The following is a 19,215-nucleotide window of genomic DNA, read 5'->3' as shown; positions in this document are numbered from 1 at the left end:
TCACATGATAAGACAGCGCAGCCCCAGCCGCAGGGACTGCATTGTGCTCTCTGTTGTTTTTTTCAGGGAGCTGAGATCCATAGCACTGAGGCCAGAGATGCAGGACTCAGATTCAGGGGTGCCCTGAGGCCTCACCACAGCCACGTGGTCCTGCAGCATTTTCACCTTCCCCCCAATGATCTCCAGCTGCTTCTTATCCACCTTGTTCTGAAGAGGAAATGTAAAGGAGAAAGATGTTAGTGTGAGGAGTCATGCATGGAGCCACCCAGCTGCTACCATGAGCTGGGCCCTGCCCCAACACAACTGTCCATCCAGGATCACAGGTCACTTGATCCTAAGGAAGCATCACAGCCTTACCATATAAACAGGTTTTTCCTCTTCCTAAATTAAATAGGGCATTTTGCAATTATCTGCACCCCATGGGCAAGTGAACAGCCTCAGAGCTTGGAGCAGGATCTGCCCAGCAGCATATGGGGCTAGGGCCTGACCAATAGATGCAACCCAATAGGCAAAGTTATCAGACTAACCCTAAGCTTCCCTGAGGAGTTAAGTCTCCTCTTCCCCAGGCCTGTTGAATTGGCTCCCCCTTACCTTGGGAAGCTGGTACTTCTCTCTGATGTGGGTTCTGATGGCTGCACGCTCAGCCTTTCTCTGAGCATAGACCACGTCCCGTTTGCTCCTGAGTTGGAAAGAACTGTGTCAGCAAGCTGCTTCTCCCAATCAGAACAGGGTGGTGGGTATAATGGGTTTCACTGGGGTGGAGGAACTTTGGGGCAGAGAGCTGCACTCTCTCATGGACTGACCATCCTACGCAGCCCTCTGTGGGTCTGGGCCATGCTCTGTGCTCACCCAGGAACATCGCACACAGAAGATGACTATACAGACAGGCCTGTCATTAAAGGGGTTCCCTCAATATGTGGGGGGACCCCATCAGATCCAAGCAGGGCCTAGAACATCTCATTGAGCCGGGCATGGTGAGGTGGCCAGTTGCTCTTACTTCTTGCCCTGGGTCCTCTGGTTCTGTTCTGCTGGACCCTTTATGCAGCCTCCTAATGCTTGGCAGTCCTTGTCCTCGGGAAAGACAGCAGAGATGCAGCACTGCAGCTGTTTCACTGGGGCCCTGAAAGCAGACTTCACCACCGATTCCATAGGTGTGAGTTGGAGAGGAGAGGTGAGCAGAGGCAGTAAGGACAGCATCAGTCAGTGCTGTGCAAGGTGCAGAGACAGACCTCAGATAGTGGAACAGGCCATCCGTGCTGAAAAGGAAGAAGAACATCCAAGCAGTTTTCTCTGAGATTGTTCCTATCTCACGAGCAAAGGAAAACAGAAAGCAGAAGATTCTGGAAGTGAATTGCAGGCTAGGTAAGTAGCATGGAGTGGAGGATTTTAGTTTTGTCGAACATTGGTCCATCTTTTCTGGGGAGAGGTGGATGTATACATCAATGCTAGAAGCCTGGGTAACAAATTAAATAATTGGAAATGGTCATTTATGATTTGCATTTGCATGACTGGAATGTTAAAATAAATGGTTGTAACCTATTTAGGAAGGATCAAGTGGGCAAAAGGAGAGAGAGAGAATGGCACTCTATGTCAAAAACCGCACTGCCTGTTTCTGATTCACTGATAACTCAGAAGAAAATTATCTTGAATGTTTATGGCTCAGTGTCCTAACAGATAAAGCACAAAATTGGGTATTAGCTACAGATCACCAAATTCCAGAGAACAGGATGGCCATCTCCTTATGCACCTACCTAGGATGTGTAGGGAAAAAAACAAAAAACTGATCATGGGGGTCTTCAATTTGAGTGAAAGATGCTGGAGATCTCATGCTGGCAGTATTAAAACAAGCTTGAAATTTCTAAATATCAATAATTTCCTATCTCAAAAAGTGTTGCAGTCAACATGGAGGAATTCTTTATTAGACCTTGTCCTAACAAATAGAGGAACTAATTAATTAACGGTAGCTTAGGTACAAGTGATCATGACTTGGTCACATTTATACTGTGCAAGCAGAATAAAGTCCTCACCTGTAATATATATGCTTTGTGCTTTAAAAGGGCAGATTTCACAAAGCTGAAAACAATTTCGAGCCAAGTCAGCTGGAAGAGAGAATTTAGTCAGAAAATGTGAATGATAATTGGGAATCATTTAAGAACAACATGTAATAGATGCCCAAAAAGCCACAATCCAACAATTGAGGAAGAAGGCAGTGCTGGGTAAAAAAACAGCCTGGTTTACAGGGAAAGTGAAGGCAGGTATAAATATGTGTGTATATATAAAACAAATGGAAGAAAGGCAAAATTGATAGTAATGAATATAAATCAGAAGTATGGTATTGTAGAAAATGGATAAGGGAAACAAAGGGACACAAGGAGAAATGTATGGCCAGCAGAGTTAAGGATAATAAGGATTTTTAACAAACTATATAAGGAACAAAATGAATCCTGACAATGGTATTGATCCATTAGTAGACTGAAATGGAAGTATTAATAATAATGCAGAAAAGGCAGAAGTGTTCAATAAATATTTCTGTTCTGTGTTTGGCGGAAAACCAGATGATAGTTTCATCATATGGTGATAACATACTTTCCATTGCAATAGTATGTCTGGAGGATTTTAAGCAGAAGCTTCTAGAGTTAGATACTTTTAAATCAGCAGCTCCAGATAACTTGCATCCAAGAGTTTTAAAAGAGCTGGCTGAGGAGCTCACTAGACCATTAATGCTGATTTTCAATAAGTTTTGCAGTACTGGGTAAGTTCTTACTGGGTAAGGCGGCACACGAGCTGATATTCAGTGGCACTCACACTGCCCGGGTCCTGGCCACCAGTCCAGGGGGCTCTGCATTTTAATTTAATTTTAAATGAAGCTTCTTAAACATTTTTAAAATCTTATTTACTTTACATACAACAATAGTTTAGTTATATATTATAGACTTATAGAAAGAGAGATTCTAAAACCGTTAAAATGTATTACTGGCACGCGAAACCTTAAATTAGAGTGAATAAATGAAGACTCGGCACACCACTTCTGAAAGGTTGCTGACCCCTGAACTAGAATGATATAAAATTTACATGGCACACATTAAATGGCTTAAAAAACCTGATAGGTCTCAAAATGTAATTGTAAACGAGGAATCATCATCAAGCGAATGAGTTTACAGTGAGGTCCTGCAGGGATTCGTTCTTGGCCCTATACCATTTAACATTTTTATCAATGACATGAAAGAAAACACAAAATCATCAGAGTTTTCACATGACACAAAAATTGGGGGCATGGTAAATAATGAAGAGGACAGGACACTGATTCAGAGCCATCTGGATTGCTTGGTAAACTGGGTGCAAACAATATGCGTTTTAATACGGCTAAATGTAAATGTATACGTCTAGTAAAAAACTTAGGCTATACTTACAGGATGGAGAACTCTAAGCAGTGACTCTGAAAAAACATGGAGGTTCTGGGGGATAATTAGTTGAAGTTGAAAGCCTAATGTGACACCATGGCCAAAAGACCTAATGCAAGCCTGGGATACATAAACAGAGGCCTCTCGAGTAGGAATAGAGAGGTTATTTTACCTCTCTTTGGCACTGGTGCGACTGCTGATGGAATACTGTGTCCAGTTCTGGTGCCCACGATTCAAGAAGGATGTTGATAAATAGGAGAGGGCTCAGAGAAGAACCATAAGAATAAGGATTAGAAAACATGACAGTGATAGACTTAAAGAGCTCATTCTATTTAGCCTAAAAAAGAGAAAGTTAAGGGGCAACTTGATTACAGTCTGTATCTACAGGGGGAACAAATATTTGATAATGGGTTCTTCAGTCTTGCTGAGAGGTCTAACACGATCCAATGGCTGGAAGTAGAAGCTAGACAAATTCAGACTGGAAATGAGGCGTAAATGTTTGACAGTGAGGGTAATTAACCATTGGAACAATTTACCAAGAATCACGATAGATTCTCCATCACTGAATTTTTAAATCAAGATTGCATGTTTTTTTTTAAATATCTGCTCTAGGAATTAGAGGGCATTTCTCCGGCCTGTGTTATACAGGTTAGACTAGATGATCACATTGGTTCCTTCTGGCCTTGGGGAATCTATGAATCCATGTAGGGCATGGGGAGGTGCTATTTGTAGGGATGTCCCAGTCCCAAGCTGGCCTGGGAGGAATCCCTGGCATGACAGAGACAGACAGACAGGCAAATTCCAGTGGCTTTGAACCTCCTGGCCAGCTCAAGTCAGGATACAGGACACAAGGAACCCACTAACATTTCCCATTCAGACATCATCTGGAGACACACAGCAGCAAGTGGAGTGACTAGACTGCCCTGATATGCCAAGGGGATTGCTCAGCATCCTGGGAGCCAGCTGTATGGGGCACAAAGGGCATGCATGCAGAGCCAGACACAGGCCCAGGAATTCAGTACCTGGGCAGCAGTTGCACCTGCCTCATGGCCACAGATTATTATCCATCCTCTTGGAGAGCAAGAGAGAGGAGCTGTAAGGAATGCGTGGCCCAAATGCAGCCACTCCCCACCCAATCTCCAGGTTGCCAGACTGATAGCACAGGGCTCGGTAGCTCAGTGCATAATGTCCAGGGCAGAACTCTGGTCTCTCTCAAGCTGCAAAGGGAGTTAGCCGTGTTGCTACCCAGGAGGCTGAGGGCAGGTGGTCAGGCTGGAAATGGGGATTCTCTCCCGGACCTAAGCTGGGTACAGGGGACAGGTTACTCACTCAGATCCAGCTCCTGCTTGCCCTCAGCTGGACACTGACGGCCGGCACCGTGGTGTCAGGCTTTCCTGTGCTCAATTCTGGATGCTCACTGTGTCACTGCAATGTGATAAGCTGCTGGTTGAGCAGCACTGTTGGAGGCAGATTAATGCTCCCAGCCCAAGCTCCTTAAATTGGAATCAGGACACGAAGATGACTCAATGTCACCCCATCCCTCACCCAAGTCTCAACTCACTAACTCCAGGTGAAGCTGAGCTTTTCCTTTATCCTTCTGAGTGATGACAGGCTGCTAGGCTAGGGCACAGTCTGTCGTAGCCAGATGGTGCATTAGCAAAGCACCCTACGTGAGGACTCCTCATGCATCTGTTCTGTCTCTCCCCCCCAGACCCCCATGAGACTCCCTGCCAAGCATTTAACCAAGAACTAACATGAAGATTCCACTATGTTTGTGACTTCCCCGCAGGCTCCAGTGGGAGATAGCCCAGTTCAGACGACAACTCCTGCTGTGCAGCTGGTAAAAGAGCAGAGAGGAACAGAGAGAATAGCTTAGCAGCAGAACAGGTGGCTACGCTGTGAGTTTGGGTAAGGAAAGCTCTTGTTGGGATGGCCGCCTGCAAAGGGATAGCTACAGTGCACTAGACAGTTTTCCTGACAGCCATCACTAATACAGTCAGTACCAATACATCCTGTGGGTGAGTGACATGCTCTGGCAAGACCTCAAACACTCAGGCTCACTCAGTGCAGACATTAATGAGCCTGGGACACTTTAAAAATCTGGATTTGTCACAGCAATCTGGGCTTAAAGTCCGCTTTGTTTTTTTGTCTTAGAAGGAACTGGCTGCCAAACCCACACCAGAGCTGGCTGCATTTCATATTTAGCACCTTCCAACCACAAAACACTAATCCTGAAATGATGAGGCTTTTCCAAAGAGGAGCCAGCACGTGCTCTGCTGTCCCCTGGAACAGCAACTGACCTCTCCAATCCTCTTGCAGCCAACAAGCCAGGCTAGACCAGGAGCCCTGCTGAAGTGACCTCTGCAGAGGTGCCAAGGCTACTAGGTAGCACATGGCAGCTAGAGAAGGCACAAGAGCAAAGGACAATGCATAGGAAGTCCATCAGAGGAATGCGGACAGGAGATGGCCCCCTGCTTGGAATGGCTCACCCTCAGGAAGGAGTTCTGGCTGCAAAACTGCAGAGCTGTCCCTGTCCCCAGCCCGGTCTCCACCCTCTAATTGAATCAGAGTCACACTGCAGTACCTCTGGAACAGGATTGAGGCATCAGGGCTTATAGCTCAGATCCAGCTGCAACCCTCACACCTAGAGCAACCCTTGGCAGGTGCGTTTTTGGGCACCAGTCAAGCATTCAAGATTGGAATGAGTTTTACAGCTGGAGGTGGGTCGAGCAGAGCAGAAACCAATACAGGGATCCTGTCCCCTCAAGTATCTTCTTGCTGGGACAAACGAATCCCTTCCATCCTCTGCAGAAGCAGAGTGCAGCTGATGCACAACATCAGGGCCCAAAAGAACCACCAACAGAACATTTACTACCCAATACAAGACAGAAGCTGAACCTCCATTTCCAGGGAATTAGCAAAGATCTGGGGGTTAAAGTTCTTATTTAGGCTAATGTCACATGCACCACATACCCCATCTTCTGGGAAGGGGAAGCAGTGCCTCAATCCCAGGGCACCGGAAAATGCCAAGATGGGCCCCCACTAGTCTGGACGCAGACTGGGAGGAAGGCCAGGAAGTTTAATTGACTTCATATTTATTTTCACAAAGACTGTACAAAATTCATATAAAACTCTGGTGCGGGGATGGGCTATGACATTGATCCAAAAAATAATCCCATGCAACCCCACCAGCTTCATAACTTACAAAGATATGGATGAGCTACAGACAGCCGGGAGCCCTGGGGAGGGCAGGAGGAGAGAACAGGAGTCAAAGCAACACATGAACAGAGGTATTCACAGCATGGACGTAAGAGGGCCCCCTCCCCTAGGAGTAATGGCAGCAGCAGGGGCTTGGGTCCATGGAGCTCAAAGGCAGATATAGATTCGGGTATTTACAATATCTCACATATTAACAGTTTTACATAGTAACAAAAAGATTCAGGGGGTTTTGTTTGGGGTTTTTTTTTTGTATAAAAAAAGCACCAAGTGTCCAAATAGAAATCACATAGGCCTCCACGGGGGCTAGAATCTGAGGACAGACTGGGCACCAGCAGCGTCACCGGCTGATGTCTCGGCTAGAGTCCCACACTTTTGTGCTTGGCTCTGTTTTCAGCATGTCGAAGAATGGGTGTTTGAGTGCCTCGGCCAGAGTGATGCGCTTTGACGGCTCATACTCCAGCATGCTCTCGATGAGGTCGAAGAGATGGTGGTGGTCCTCAGACTCAGAGGTCAGGTATCTCTGGGAAGATGAGGGGGAGAAGTCAGGGGGAAAGACACAGCATGGCCCGCCACCCTCACTGCAGCACAACTGGGAGCTCCCAACACGCTTCCGGGGCAAAGAGCCCAGTTAGGGCTTGGGACCTAGAAGGCCCCAAAGTTGTGGAGCATTCTAATGAGCACGTGTTGTCCAGTTCTCATTTCTCCTTTGCGGGCACCTCCCCCAGGGCTTCTCAGCCCCCAACCCCCCTGCCCAGTCTTCTGGCTAAGCTCCCATCACTGCCTTTTCCATTTCCAGTCTTAATCTCTAACTCAGCCATGTAGACAGAGCCTTTCAGTGGCTCCCATCAGGCTACGTTAACAGCCCTGCTGGCTACACAGAGTCCAAATTCTCAGGAGCTGGGGCAAGCATTAAGAGTTCCCATGGGAAGGGAGGGGTGCCCCAGCTGGGAGCCTTACCCGCAGTGGTTTGCAGTTCTCCCGGACATAGCGGCCTGCAGAGGTGTTCTCGTCCCAATCCAGGCGACCATGGTAGAAATATTTCTGCTTCCTGCCAGAGTAAGAGGTGACACAGTAAGTTACAGCAGAAGGGACTGAGCAATGGGGCCATAACAGCAAGGAGCTGGAGTGGAGATCCCTGCCTCCATAGAGACTCAGTCTCCCAGACAATACGGGGCGGGGGTCACAGGCATGCTCGGCCGCTCTACTCCAGAACAGCACTGTAAACAGAGAGCCGATTCAGTAAGGAACCCCTGAGCCCGAGCCCCACATCAGCAGGAACTACCACAGGGAAATGAGGCAAGGAGAGCAAATGGCAGGTCCTGCAGCATTCCGCCAGCCTCTCTCACCTGGTCTTTCGGATCATCCGGGAAGGAATCGGACCCAGGATCCTCTCCATCATGGCCAGATGCTCCCGGTTGTCATGAGTCTGGAAGAGACACAGATTGGCCCAGCTCATAAAGGGATGGCATGAAGCAGACTCGGACTCCTGCACAGCTCTGGAGATTCTCCAGCTCACTGGTGCTAGGATGTCTCAGCCTCTTACTGCAGCCACAGAATGAGTGTGGTTCCTGGCTGCCAGCCAATGCCCAGCACACCGCTGACTGCAGCACCAGAGGACACCAATGATAGGGAGAACCCACTCCCAGGCGTGGATGTCCCAAAACAATAGTGGGAGAGTGCCAGGATTTGACTCCATCAGCTTGAAGCTGATGTGGTTGTGGAGCAAGGACACGAGTCTCACCTGGAACAGGGTGAAGCCCACATAATACTCGAAGACAATGCAGCCGATGCTCCACACGTCACAGGGCTGGGTCCAGCCGAGTTCTAAGAAGCAGAGGGGTTATTACCAGAGGGAAAGAGCATGATCTGCAAACCTCCTTTTCTATAAGCTGCTGCCAAAGGAAACTTTTGCCTCAACTGACACTCAGCGTGCTCACAGCCTGTACTGAAGCCAGTGCTCTGATCTGTGCATCTGCTGGCACTTGCAGAAACATGGCATGGCAGGGAGGCAAATAGCCCATAGCTCAGCGAGCAGAGCCCATGGTGCCTACTCAGTGTGATCCCTGGGAACTTAGGGGCCAGCGTCCTGCAGCCCAGCACGCAGAGCCAGCGGTACATACCCAGTAGGACCTCTGGGGCTCGGTAGTGCCTGGTGGAGACAATGGTGCTGTGATGCTCATGATCAAACGTTGCACTGCCAAAATCAACGACTCTGATGGCCGTGCTCTTCACGCTCCGCTCATCTCGCTTCTTGGAGAGAGGGAGAGAGAAGGGACCAGTTACACAGGAGTTTCACCAGGCAGCCTCAGCCCCTTGCACAGCAGGGCACCGCAGAAATGGATCGCTTTGGAGGAGCATCATTAGGCCTGGCACTTGTCCTTCCACTCCTGCCCACCCACAAGTGCCAAGGCTGCTCTCACCAGCTCTCGGAGCAGCCTGGGGCCACGGCTGTCTGTTTACAGAAGATGCAGGCAACTCATGTGATGACTGGGCCCTGAATAGACACAGGAACCCTATCAGTCCCATCCCAACCACCTCCCAGGGGCAGGAGAATGACACTGCAGAATCGTTCCCTACAGCACAATTCACTAGTGCTCCCACCAGGAAAACGGGTGCCCCCCACCCCTTCCTATCTGATTGTAGGCCCAGAGGAGGCCAGAACACCTCACAGGAGGCACTTAAGGTGAGGGCAGCCCCTTTACCTTTTCCAGATTATAGGTGAGTTCATAATCTGAGTTCACAAAGAGAATGTTCTCGGGTTTGAGGTCCGTGTGAGTGAGTTTATTGTCATGCAGAACTGGGGAGGAAAACATGATCAGAGTCAGATTCCATTAAACCCAGCTGACACCAACACCAGTTTGCAGTGGTCAGTGAATGTGGTTTACATTGTCAGACACTGCTCCAGCCCAGGGTGCGGGGAACTGGAGCTGATGGGCTCCACACACAGAGCTGTGGGACACAGGAAGAGAGGGTACCCAGATCTGTGGCACCTCTCTGTCCCCATCCCACATGATTACTGCTCTTGCAGAGACGGGTAAAGGAGGGTGGGTTCACCCCAATGCACCATTTTCCTTCTCCTGGTGGGCAGGGAGGTCTTGGCCTTGGAATCTGCAGAAGGGAGCCCCTTCTAGTGATGGGGTGCCCTGGGCCTATCAGATGCAGAGCTGGCACAGGTGGGGCCCAAAGATCCTCCCGCCCCATCCTGTCAGGGAGGGGAGCGGCTGCCACTCACATTTCACAGCCTGGCACACCTGGTAGGCCATATGCCGCACTTGGTGGATGGGGTAGGGCAAGTAGTTGTTGTCCTTCAGAAAGTCAAAGGTGCTGAGCCCCAGCAGCTCAAAGGAGATGCACATGTGGCCATGGTAATCGAACCAGTCAAACATCTGCACACACAGGCTGAGAGGAGACACTTCTGTTAGAGACGGTCCTAGTCCTCCCCGGCCATTCCCCACCCCCCGACGGGGCACAGCGCAGCCAAGGCTGACCCCAACCCTACAATACTTTGAACAATGGACTCAGGACCCCAGTGTGGCAGGCTGGGATGGCACTGCCTCCCCACACCCTGCCATGGGCTGCCAGGCGGCTCCCTAGCAGCTGGAGGGCATAGGGGCTAGGATGACACTGCCTCCCTGGCCCCACCGCAGCAAGACACTCACTTCTTATTCTCTGGATCCTTCTCATTGATTTTCTCCAGCACGTTAATCTCCAGCCGAGCAGCCTCTTTATATTTCTCCACGTTTTTTATGATTTTTAGGGCGACGCGTGCGCCCCCTCTGGGAAGAGGCAGGAAAAAAGCAAGGTCACTGTGGAGCTGAGCCCACGCCCTGGGAAGGGGTGTCATGGACTAGCCAGGTCCAGCAGAGATTTTGGTTGGCTGGACAGTGCAGGCTGAGATGGTGGGTTTATTCCACTACAAACAATCACAAGACCCACCATCGTATCCCACACCATATGGGATCAGCACTGGGTGCCTACTGATCCACACTGGATTTGAACTGGAATCCAGGAGGGAGAGGGCTCATCTCCCCGCAAAAGCTCCAGCCTTTACACACACATTCAGCTGGTTGCCCACCCACCGCATGAGCCCAGTCAGCACGCTTACCTCCGGTGATCCACACACTGCACCACTCTGCCAAACGTGCCTTCCCCTAAGGTGCTAATAATCTCATCTGAGAGGGAGAGAGAGAGAAGGCGACATGAGGGAGTGAGCAGGACCTGGGTGCAGCGCATACACGAGGCAGAGGAGAACGCATTGCAACACCTAGCCTGCACACAGCTTGAGACACCAGTGCAGCAGAATGCTGACACCGGCTGCACAAGGCAACTGCCCTAGTTCCCTGCGATTTTGGTAACAATGCAAAATAGAAAATTAATATCTTTAACGAAAGGGGAGGAGGGAGGGAAGGGGGTTTCTCTTTAAAAACAATGAAAATAAAACAGAACAGAAAGATAAGACAGATCTGCGACTGCGATGGGAGCTTAACTAGAGAGCTAAATTATGTTACGATTCGGCTGTACATCTTTCTTGTAGCCAGTCGCCGACGCGATAGATCAGATGCCCCTCGTCGTCGTCCTCCACACTCTTGGCCCTTCTGCTGCTCTGTCGACTCCGCTGCTGGCCCAGGCAGACAGGGAATTCATCATTCACCAGCCAATCAGATTTTCAAACCAGCGCAGCAGCCAGCGTCACGCATTGGTTGGTTTGGAAATTCACATGGTTGTTTGAGGAGGGGTTGCAGGAGGAGATTCCCAGCCAATTCATACGGCACAGAGGAATATATAACGATAGGGATATTGCAAGGGAACATGTCAAGATACAACACACTAGCTCAGAAAAGAAAAAAACAGTTTGCTTTTCTTTGTAGCAAAAAAAGAAAAAAAAAAAAAAAAAAAGAAAAAACCTACAAACAGCCCCACCCGAACCAGTGCAAGAGCGAAGACCAGAACAGGGGCGAGCGGAGGGGATGGGGTAGTGAGACGGAGGGGCCAGCTGCTCTCACTCCTCTGGGGCTTTGGAGAGGAGCAGTGCTGATGTTCAGGTCCTGGGTCAATGCCAAGAGAGCACACGGTCGCCAGCCAAGTGTTCGGTGACCACAGGGAGGGGCTCACATCAGCCACCAAGGAAAGGCAGCGGCAGACGGCGTGCTGGGAAATCCGTCACAAGCAAAGGGCCAAGCTGCGCCTGCACAGACATCCCACCCTTTTCCAACAGCCCCCCACAACAGCCTTCCCCACCCCAACACAGAAGGAAGAACTAAGAGGTTTACCAAGCACAACGCTGCATCCAGAACCAGACAGACCTTGTGAGTAACAACCCCAGAGGCAGATCAGAGACCTCTTCATCTGCCCTCCCCTAACAAAACTGGTCCTGGAGGGACTAACCCCCCAGAGAAAAGGAGCACAAAGTCGAATGGGCACAGCCTGGGATGAGGTCAGATGAGAGACTTGCACCAGAGAAGAGAGAGTTCCTGTTTTCAGTTCTTCTTCAGCTAAGTAACCCCACACTTGGGAGCAAAGAGCCAGCAGCCCTGGGGGCCCCATCTCCAGCCCAGGACTCCCATCCTAGTCCTGGAACAGCCCTGAACATGCAGCCAGGACACCAAGTGGAGACAGAGTATCTTGGGCCTAAAGAAAATGGAAGGCAAGCAGCAGCATAGGCAAGAGGAAGAAGGCTGGGGACCCTACGCTGGAAAGAGCCTGCTGCCTCCATCTGAACTGATTGGTCCACATGCCAAACTGTTTTGCCAGAGCCCCCTGCACAACATCTTAAATAGCCAGGGCCCACCCAACAGAAACCAAGGGATGGCTCTACTGCTCAGACACAAGAGCTGAGCACCCCAGGGACAGGCCTCCTGCCACAGCACCACTCCAGTGGGGATGCCAGGCACTGGGGCTGCAGGGGCCAGTCCTTCAGTCACAGTGATACTGAGCTCTCTGAGGCAGGGACCATCTTATCACTTCCATGCTGCCCAACACAGAGACCCTGCTGCTTGGTTGCAGCCCCTAAGCAATACTGTGATACAAACAACACACACAACCACAACAACAGCACCCTACTGGGGGACAGGAGATGGGAACGACAGTCACAGCATCACCGCCTGGGGAAACAAGAGGTGGGGGCTGCACAGACCCACATGGGTTGCACTGGGCCCCATGGGGCGCACAGCTCCTCTCCTGGCTTCTCCTACTGGAGGGTGGGTAACCCAAGAGGTGCCCGAAAGCTGCCTGGGGCCATCAGGCTCAGGGCAGCCGCTGCACTGGCGCATCAGGACGGCGGATGGGAGCAGCTGCCTGCACTAGGTGTTTCTATGCATTTCACAAGCTGAGTCTGAGACTGTGTAAGAAAGTAAGTGAGTATCCTACTTACCAAGCGCGCAACCTGGGAGAGAAAGGTTACAGGGAAAGATCTGGAGTTACAGGGTACTCACCGATGAGGAGCGGCTAAAGGACCGGCTGCGGCGCCGTCTCCGCCTGTGTTTATTACGCCGGCTGCTTTTGCAGCTCCGGTAGCTGCCGTCATGGTCCCGGGAACGCCGGTACTCATAAGAGTGGCGGTACTCAGTTTCGTAGTAGGCTTCCCCTCGTTCACGGCTGTAGTCATTCCGCCTGTAGCTGTCACAGTAGCGCCTGTCATAGGCTCTCCTGTCCGAAGAGTGGTCGTCATAGCTGGGGTGGGGAAGAAGAGTAATTGGAACATGATTGGCCCCAGCTCTGTCTGAGCAGATGAAGGGTTTGGGGCTTCCCTGAGTTCAGGCTTTAGTGACTGCTCACATGCTCCCCCAGGAAGGACTAAAGCAGCTTTCCCCACAGCCCCATTGGCAACAGTCCTCCAGACACCATCCTATACCTGCTGGCATCAGTGCACTTCCCCCCTGAGCGACTGGCAGGGGGCAGCCGGTCAGTCTTTCCTCCAAACTGGGGCACCAAACTTGCCAGGCCATTTGGCTGGCAGAAACTGAGCTGACTGCAGCTGCCTTCAGTGCAGTTACGGGGTGCAGCCAGGTCCCAGCCTGCCCTCGGCACTCACCTCCTGGAGCGAACGTGGTAACTGTCTTCCCGCCGGTGCCGCCGGTCACGCTCACTGCTGCTTGACCGGGACCGCGTCCGCCGCCTCTTGTGCTTGCGACTTCTATAGCGCTCGTGATAGCTGCCTCGGCTGCTGCGCTCCGACGAGTGGTACCTTCTGGAGTGAGGCATCTAGAGGAGAGGGCAGAACCAGCAGGTGACCTCCAGGGTGTCTGACAGCAGAGAAAGCCTGAGTGGAACTGACCCCAGACGAAGCAGCAAGAATGAGAAATTGTCCAAAAGAGCAATGGGTCAGAAACCAACCTCCCCACATGCCCCTTTGGAAGAGGTGACAGACCCCCCAGGAAGGCCCATCTCAGTCAGCAGTACAGGAGCTACCATTTCACCAGGCTAGCTGCTGCCCCAGGACACCTCCCAGAGACCATCCATCCCAAAGACAGCAACCCCAGCTGCTGCGAACCCGCGTACAAGCCCTGCTGACTGGGGCTACGTCTGGACTGTGCTAAGGGCTGTTGGACCACACACTGAATTGGGATGAAGACTCCAACTCCAGACTTAGTTGCCAGAGAGCTCTCTGCCCTAAAGATCTCCTGGGTAAGTATGACACCACAGAGTGTGATCAGAATGCATTGCAGGGCCCCAGGAGAGAGAGAGAGAGACAGGAAAGAAGCTGGCTGGTCTCTGAAAACATCTCAATTCGCCCCGCAACCCATTTTGTACTGAAATATTGTTTTTCTGACCAGCTCTGAGGGACAGAGTGTGCCGTGTGTGCACGTGGGGACACCACTTCACATGATTATGGGAGACTGCAGAGCAGGACTGGGCAGAGGGGACAAGGGCAGCAATAGAGAGAGCTCTGAAGAGAAGCCAGTGCAGACTCAGTTGGGTGTGACACTGATGGAGCAGTGACAGGGGAAGGCAAAACTCTCAGCAGTGTTCTGAGCTTGCTACATGGGAGAGGCAGACTGCAGGGTGTTACAGCAGCGGGTCAAGGGCAGAGATGAACTAGGCCCAGTGCAGGGTGTGGGGGAGCGAGGATGGAGAGGGTTCGGAATCCTCAACTCTATATGGGACGTGAACATCCCCCTAGATCTGTTTTCACTTTGGTCTGTTTGTTTCCTCATTTACATTTCCCTTCCATCTCACTGCCCCCCAGGAACGGATGCGGACAGCAGGGCTCAATTAAATGCCGTGCAGGGAAGAGGACATTGCTTTTGTCCAGCAGAATTCAGAGATACCCACGATGTACAGGCTTCTCCCTCTCGGATTCCGACAGTTTCCATTTGGGACCTACACCCCCCATTTATCCAGCACATGGCATCGGCAGCCCCAGGAAGTTAAGCCTCTGGTCTCAGTTCTACATCAATGTAGAGTTCATCAAAAACACCCCCAGCCTCTCCTACTATCTCTAGTCAGAGCCTCTCTGAGTGAAGGCAGCTCAGGGTGAGCTTCATGGTGCAGCTGGAGGGAGTTCTCTCAAATTCTGCCTGCACAGGGATAGGTTGCAAAAGTTACGGGAACTCACTAAGCCCCTCAGTGTTCTCTGGAAAGGACAAAGCCCCAGGGACATGTCAGTGAGGGGTCCGGGTGCTGCAGGCTGGAGAGTTGAAGAATACAAGCAAGTCTGGGAATCACAACGTTTTTTTGGTTCTGGGCACCGAGTGTGAAGTTCTGGGCACCCAGGGCAAGGTCAGTCATGTCCTCAGAGGAGTGGGACCAGGACGAGCCAGCTCCATACCAACACAGACAAGCACTTTGCTCCCATCAAGTGAGCTTGATTCTATCAGCTGAACTCAACAGTAGAAGGAAACTTTCCACACAAGGAAAGGCGAGGATGCCTGGGCTGCGCACCCATGTCTCTGACCTGGGCGGGGGGGGGGAGGGGGGAGGGGGGGGAAGATGACTATCCAAGTGTATCAAAGGACCTCTGTGCTGCAGCACAGAGCCCTAGCCTGGTACACAGACTCTCTGGTGGCCGGATCCATGCTGCTCTCTCCTTAGCAGAGTGCCTTTTCCCAGTAGAAGGGTCTGTACTACTCCCCATCCCCTTCGGACACTGCTATTCTAGTGGCAGCATCTGTACTTTCCACCCCAATCAGTCCTTCAACAGCCAACATACTCTGGAGCCCCGCCTCTTCCAAGACCCAGAAAAGCAAAGCCACCTGGGAGAGGAAGGAGGCAGGCGAATGAGAGCTCTGGGTGCTGCTGGCATCTGGCCCAAATGCCTAGTGGAAGCAGGCAAGCTCCAAGGGGAACCGTCTCAGGATATTGACGTGCAATACAGCAGCAAGCAGGTCTTGTGAACAGGCTCCATAGGACTTGTACAGCAGGCAATCACATGCCCCTTTGGGCACGCAGACACATTCCCAGGGTAGGCCAATTAAAATGCTAACACTGGGCACTTCCCTGATGCCTTCTTTGCTCACTGGCTCTCAAAGTACCGCACGAATATTTGCTAACTCAATCTTGCATGTCCCCCACCCCCCAAATGCAGGCAATAATCATCTCCATTTCACAGATAGGGGAACTGGAGCAGGAGGGATGAAATGCCTTAAGTGGACTGTACAGCAACTGAGAGGCAGAATCCAGGAGTTCCAATTCTCAGTCCCCTCTGCTCTTGCCACCAGACTGCACTCCTTCCCAGAGCCAGGAAGACAGCCATGCCCCCTGCCCCCCCACACTCTTGCTAGCACCTCTAGATAACTCTGGCTCTGAAATATTAACTAGTAATTAATTGCTGCTGCCTGGTCTCCTCTGTCAGCATGTGAAATTAGAGCTCCCATCACCCACTAATGCTCACTCACATAACTTATTCATCCCAAGATTCACTGGTACACCTGGCTCATTTCTTGTACTTGCAACTTCACTGATATTGAAAGCATGTGCACAGAGACATAAAATGGCTTCTGGTCAAAGGTGGTGGAGTTGCCTCCTTATGAGTAAGTAAGCTAAGATATGGAGGGCAAAGCCAGGCCTCCCTTGGCAACCCACGGCTCCCTCCCTGCTGGGTAGCTTGGACTGCAAACAAACACTTCAGGCTCTGAAGCCAGGACAGGAGACACATTTCTCGTCTTTAATTAGAAATCAGCATTTCTGAGTTTCATCCTGGCAGCTATTCAGATGTCAAGTGATGCTCATTACAGGAAACCCAATGCAAGACCAGCATTAATGCTGGCTCACAAACCAGCGCATGGTCACTGTGGAGCAGTGGGGCTTCCTGGGAAAATGGCAGCAGCCAGCAGAAGCCGTAGAGCGGGTGCCACTAAGCAAGGTGCTGCTCTCAGGAACTGATACCCATTTTGAGCTAGCACGTCACATTCCCACTCACTGTGCAGTTATAAAAACCAGCAGAGAGATTGAAATGGAAACAGCAACCAGCTGCTGCTGATAGTGGTCCCTTCAGAGATCAAAGCCACCACTGTGAGCATTTGTACTGGGCTTTTCAAACACAACTGAATTAATCCAGACACCCCAGCAGACAGGAAAATGTCATGATTCCCATCTACAGACAGAGAAACTGAGGCACGGGGGAAGGAGATTACCATGGGCACAAAACGAGAGCTAGAATTAGAGCCTCACAATCCCAGCTCCCAGACCTCTGCTCTGATCCCACCCCTTAGCCCTGCTCCCAGCCAGCAGTGAGCTCTGCTCAGGGCTCCACCTGGCCCTGGAAGCCCTTCGCTCTGGATCAGGCTGCAGACCGACCCAGATCATATGAACACTGAGCAGCCAGCAGGGAGGTAAAGCTGCTGGGTGTGTGCGTGCCACTGGGACAAGGTGGGCTGCTCCTAGAGACAGACCATAGGAAGCACCAGCCCTGGGATCCCAATATTTTCAGCCCTGGCACCGGAGAAGGAGAAACGTGGCCCCACCGCCTGCTCCTGTCTGGGGATAGCAAGACATCAACAGCAATGCCTGCTAGAGACAACCACCCGAATCTCCCTGCAGAGCTGCCAGACCCCCCCCCCCCAACCTTCCCGCACCCCCTCAACTGTCAGACCCCCCCCAGGCTGCCAGACCCCCCTCATCCCCAAAAACTGCCAGACCACCCCTGTCCTTCCAACACCCTCAACTGTCAGACCCCCCCCCAGGCTGCCAGACCCCCTCATCCCCCAAAACTGCCAGACCACCCCTGTCCTTCCCACACCCCCTCAACTGTCAGACCCCCACCCCTGTCCTTCCAACACCCCCTCAACTGTCAGACACCCCCCCAGGCTGCCAGACCCCCCTGTCCTTCCCACCCACCCCCAACTGTCCGACCCCCCCAGGCTGCCAGACCCCCCCTGTCCTTCCCGCACCCCCTCAACTGTCAGACCCCCACCCCTGTCCTTCCAACACCCCCTCAACTGTCCGACCCCCCCAGGCTGCCAGACCCCCCTGTCCTTCCCACACCCCCTCAACTGTCCGACCCCCCCGGGCTGCTAGACACCCCGCAAACCAGCCAGCCCCCCCAAAACGGCCAGCCGCCCCGCCCCGATATCCCGGCCGGCCCCCCCCCACAGGCGAGCCCAGGCCCGGCCCGCACCCTCCTCGCAGCCAGCCCGGTGCGCTTGTCCCACAGGAAGTCCGTGTTGGCGGCCGTGGGCCCCCGGGGATCCGGGTCCCGCTCCGGCTCCTCGGGCTCCGCTCCCCGCCAGGCCGCGCCGGGCCCGCCTCCGCTCCCTCTGGCTCTGGGGCTCCCCGATCAGGCCGCGCGCGCTCCCGAGTCGGCGGGGGCGCGCGCGCACGGCGACAGACACGGAGCCCCGCCCCTACGTGGTACAGCCTAAGTGACGACCCCACCCCGCCCGCATTACGTCACACAGGTGGCCCCGCCCCAGCCCCCCACCTCTAGACCCCCACTTCCCTGTAGCCCCCCCACCTCTATAGCCCCTCCCCCACTTCCCTGTGTCCCTACAGCCCCCACCCCACCCTTGTAGCCCCCAAGCTACAGCCCCCCATCTCCCAATCCTATGTCCTTACAGCCCCCACATCTCCTACAGTCCGTCCGTCCCCCCGCTACAGATGGTCCCAGTTCCAGCCCCACCTCCCTCTATCTTCCTCCCTACAGACCTCCCACACCTCCCTACAGGGCCGCCCAGGGGGGGGGGGCAAGTGGGGCAATTTGCCCCAGGCCCCACTGGGGCCCCCACGAGAATATAGTATTCTATAGTATTGCAACTTTTTTTTATGGAAGGGACCCCCAAAATTGCTTTGCCCCAGGCCCCCTGAATCATCTGGGCAGCCCTGTCTCCCTACCTACAGTCCCTCCACCTACCGTCACTACAGCCCCCCTGCTCTCACATCTACCATCCTCACAGTCCCCCAGATCCAGCTCCCCACCCCACTAGAGCCTCTACACCCCACACAGCTTCTACACTCTCTCTCCTGTTCCAAGGCCTCCACATGTCCACTACTCTCCCATCTCCCCCAACTCCAACCTCCCTTCCACTTATATCCCCTAGACTGACTCCATGTCTTGCCCCCCAACACCTGCAGTTCACAACCCAGAGCTGGGGCCCAGTACAAACCCCACAAGGAGCCAGTAAGAAACCTGTACAACAAAATCGACATTGAGACGTGGCCG

At 52.4% G+C, this 19,215-nt stretch overlaps 2 protein-coding genes across 6 annotated transcripts; both read right to left on the bottom strand.

Annotated features, from left to right (window-relative positions):
• On the bottom strand, positions 1 to 1,149 carry LOC135892579 (complexin-3-like). The gene is made up of 3 exons (XM_065420376.1): positions 998 to 1,149; positions 592 to 679; positions 1 to 207 (listed from the first exon to the last, which is right to left on the bottom strand). Exons 1-3 carry the CDS (start codon positions 1,147 to 1,149, stop codon positions 1 to 3), a joined length of 447 nt encoding a protein of 148 aa, XP_065276448.1.
• Positions 1,150 to 6,491: 5,342 nt separating this feature from the next.
• On the bottom strand, positions 6,492 to 13,820 carry CLK2 (CDC like kinase 2). Of its 5 annotated transcripts, none has more exons than XM_065420519.1 (13): positions 13,651 to 13,820; positions 13,471 to 13,473; positions 13,052 to 13,289; positions 11,142 to 11,238; positions 10,726 to 10,792; positions 10,280 to 10,396; positions 9,853 to 10,019; positions 9,323 to 9,417; positions 8,741 to 8,870; positions 8,362 to 8,444; positions 7,967 to 8,046; positions 7,578 to 7,668; positions 6,492 to 7,140 (listed from the first exon to the last, which is right to left on the bottom strand). In XM_065420519.1, the coding sequence occupies exons 1-13, from the start codon at positions 13,818 to 13,820 to the stop codon at positions 6,958 to 6,960; spliced, it is 1,521 nt and encodes a 506-aa protein (XP_065276591.1). In that variant the 3' UTR covers positions 6,492 to 6,957. The 5 variants fall into 5 exon arrangements, with proteins under 5 accessions (XP_065276591.1, XP_065276592.1, XP_065276587.1 ...); XM_065420520.1 differs by having other exon boundaries at positions 11,142 to 11,223; XM_065420515.1 differs by lacking the exon at positions 13,471 to 13,473.
• Positions 13,821 to 19,215: the final 5,395 nt, after the last annotated feature.

The sequence above is a fragment of the Emys orbicularis genome, chromosome 20, assembly GCF_028017835.1.
Source record: "Emys orbicularis isolate rEmyOrb1 chromosome 20, rEmyOrb1.hap1, whole genome shotgun sequence".
Lineage (NCBI taxonomy): Eukaryota > Metazoa > Chordata > Testudines > Emydidae > Emys > Emys orbicularis.
The sequence above is the reverse complement of the archived record's forward strand: the minus strand, read 5'-3'. Positions and strand labels throughout refer to the sequence as shown.

Coding starts and splice junctions, on each gene's coding strand:
- LOC135892579 (XM_065420376.1), bottom strand. CDS start 1,149: ATGGAATCGGTGGTGAAGTCTGCTTTCAGGGCCCCAGTGAAACAGCTG. Junction 680..997: donor CAGAGGACCCAGGGCAAGAA/GTAAGAGCAACT, acceptor TTTCCAACTCAG/GAGCAAACGGGACGTGGTCT. Junction 208..591: donor AGAAGTACCAGCTTCCCAAG/GTAAGGGGGAGC, acceptor TTTCCTCTTCAG/AACAAGGTGGATAAGAAGCA.
- CLK2 (XM_065420519.1), bottom strand. CDS start 13,820: ATGCCTCACTCCAGAAGGTACCACTCGTCGGAGCGCAGCAGCCGAGGC. Junction 10,397..10,725: donor CAGTGTGTGGATCACCGGAG/GTAAGCGTGCTG, acceptor GCCTCTTCCCAG/AGGGGGCGCACGCGTCGCCC. Junction 7,141..7,577: donor AGAACTGCAAACCACTGCGG/GTAAGGCTCCCA, acceptor TCATCTTCCCAG/AGATACCTGACCTCTGAGTC.